This window comes from Centroberyx gerrardi, chromosome 23, assembly GCF_048128805.1.
Source record: "Centroberyx gerrardi isolate f3 chromosome 23, fCenGer3.hap1.cur.20231027, whole genome shotgun sequence".
NCBI lineage: Eukaryota > Metazoa > Chordata > Actinopteri > Beryciformes > Berycidae > Centroberyx > Centroberyx gerrardi.
Window position 1 is genome coordinate 4,975,293 of NC_136019.1, and position 1,683 is coordinate 4,976,975.

General features: G+C 42.2%; 1 protein-coding gene across 1 annotated transcript in view; it reads right to left on the reverse strand.

Annotated features, from left to right (window-relative positions):
- Positions 1 to 416: 416 nt before the first annotated feature.
- Positions 417 to 1,683, reverse strand: part of irs4b (insulin receptor substrate 4b) — a 17,156-nt gene continuing 15,889 nt past the window's right edge. Inside the window, exon 2 of the mRNA XM_078291574.1 lies at positions 417 to 480. Coding sequence (XP_078147700.1) covers positions 476 to 480 — 5 coding nt within the window. The 3' untranslated portion in view covers positions 417 to 475. The remainder of the gene's footprint in view (positions 481 to 1,683) is intronic.

A 1,683-nucleotide genomic window follows, 5' to 3' on the forward strand; every position in this document is an offset into this window, starting at 1 on the left:
GAGAAGCAGAACCATCCTGATAAGACAAAAATTCATTTGTCTATCCGCGGTTCTGTTGACGCCCCGTTCATTCAGAGTTCACTGACCGTTGTCCGTTGAATAAGTCCGTTGAACAAGGGGGGGAAAAAGCAGCGCACACTGGCAGCGTCGAGCGTGAGGGAGAGGGGGAAAAATGATCCAAAACAAAAAAAAAAGAGGACAAGATATGCATATAAAACACAAAGAAAAAATAAAAGTAAAAGATGAAATACACTAAAAAAAAGAAAAACTGCAAGCGTTGTTGTTGATGTTGTTGTTTTTCTGCGTTCAGAAGAAGGGAGCGGCGGCTTCTCGGTCTGAGGGAAGGAGGTCAGAGGTCACCGGCGGGGAGGTCAAAGGGTCACAGGCAGAGTCAAGTGCCCCGAGCGAGAGATGAGGAGGAGGAGGAGGAGGGAGGGGAGGGGAGGGAGGGGGGGAACCTCTGTCGTACCGTTGCTCAGTCTGAGAGGGAGAGAGAGAGAGAGAGAGAGAGAGAGAGAGAAGAGAGGAGAGAGAGGGGAGAGAGATTGATTAGTAAGTAAGCCATCTTCAAAAGAGTTCATTGAACACACAAATTCACAAACACATACACCAATTAGGGCTGAAAGATATTGACAAAAAATCTGAATATTGCAACTGCGAGTCTGAGAGAGAGAGAGAGAGAGAGAGAGAGAGAGAGAGGAGAGAGAGAGAGGAGAGAGAGAGAGAGAGAGAGAGAGAGAGAGAGAGAGAGAGAGAGAGAGAGAGAGAGAGAACTGTAATTAAAGACCCCAAACAAAGAAAAATAATATGAGCGACCAGCAGCTGACCACAGAGACAGAACGCCACAAACAAACATGGCTTCCCAGAGAAACTGCAAGAAAAAACAAGAATCTGCCCACACTGTCATTCAAAGGACTTCGAAAGTGAAGAACATTTCCTCATATTCTGCAAAAAATATGAACATTTAAGAGGAGTTTAAGAAAGAGGAGTAAGCCATCTTCAAAAAGTGTTCATTTAACACATAAATTCACAAACACACACACCAATAAATACACACACACACTCTCCAAAATGGCATATTATCACCTGCCACATGCCGGTAAAGTTTGGCTGGTAAGATCGTCCACTCTACTTCCCACTTAACCAAGTAACCAAGGCTCTGTTCTTTTCTTAAAAACCAGCTGGTAAAATAGAGAAAATGGCTGGAGAATTTAAAGACACACGCACGCACGCACACATAATTCGGGACGCGGTTTGGGCTCTCGAAGTGGTTTTGAGCTGACAATATTAGTTGTTTTGGTCTATTTTGAAGCCCAGTGGTGCTGACTAGTTTGGACTGGAATCTGTCTGGCTTTGGGCTTGGCCTCCCAAACCCCGACTGTAAAGACACGTGACGCCCAGTTTTGGGGATTTTCTGAAGAATTACACAGTTTTGTACAGGAAATTGTTATGAAACCTTTACAAAACCCAGTGTTTAATTTAAAAAACACATGATCTTCAATCTAAAAATAAGGCTAGTTTTTAAATTCCTTAGATGTTGACATTTTGGAGATTTGCAGCTGACTTTACCGGGCAATAATTCAATATTATCATTTATCATCTTTCAGTAGAATAATATTGTGATGATATGATATTATTGTGATACTTAAAAACTAACAAAATGAGGTATGAAAGATTTTAAGG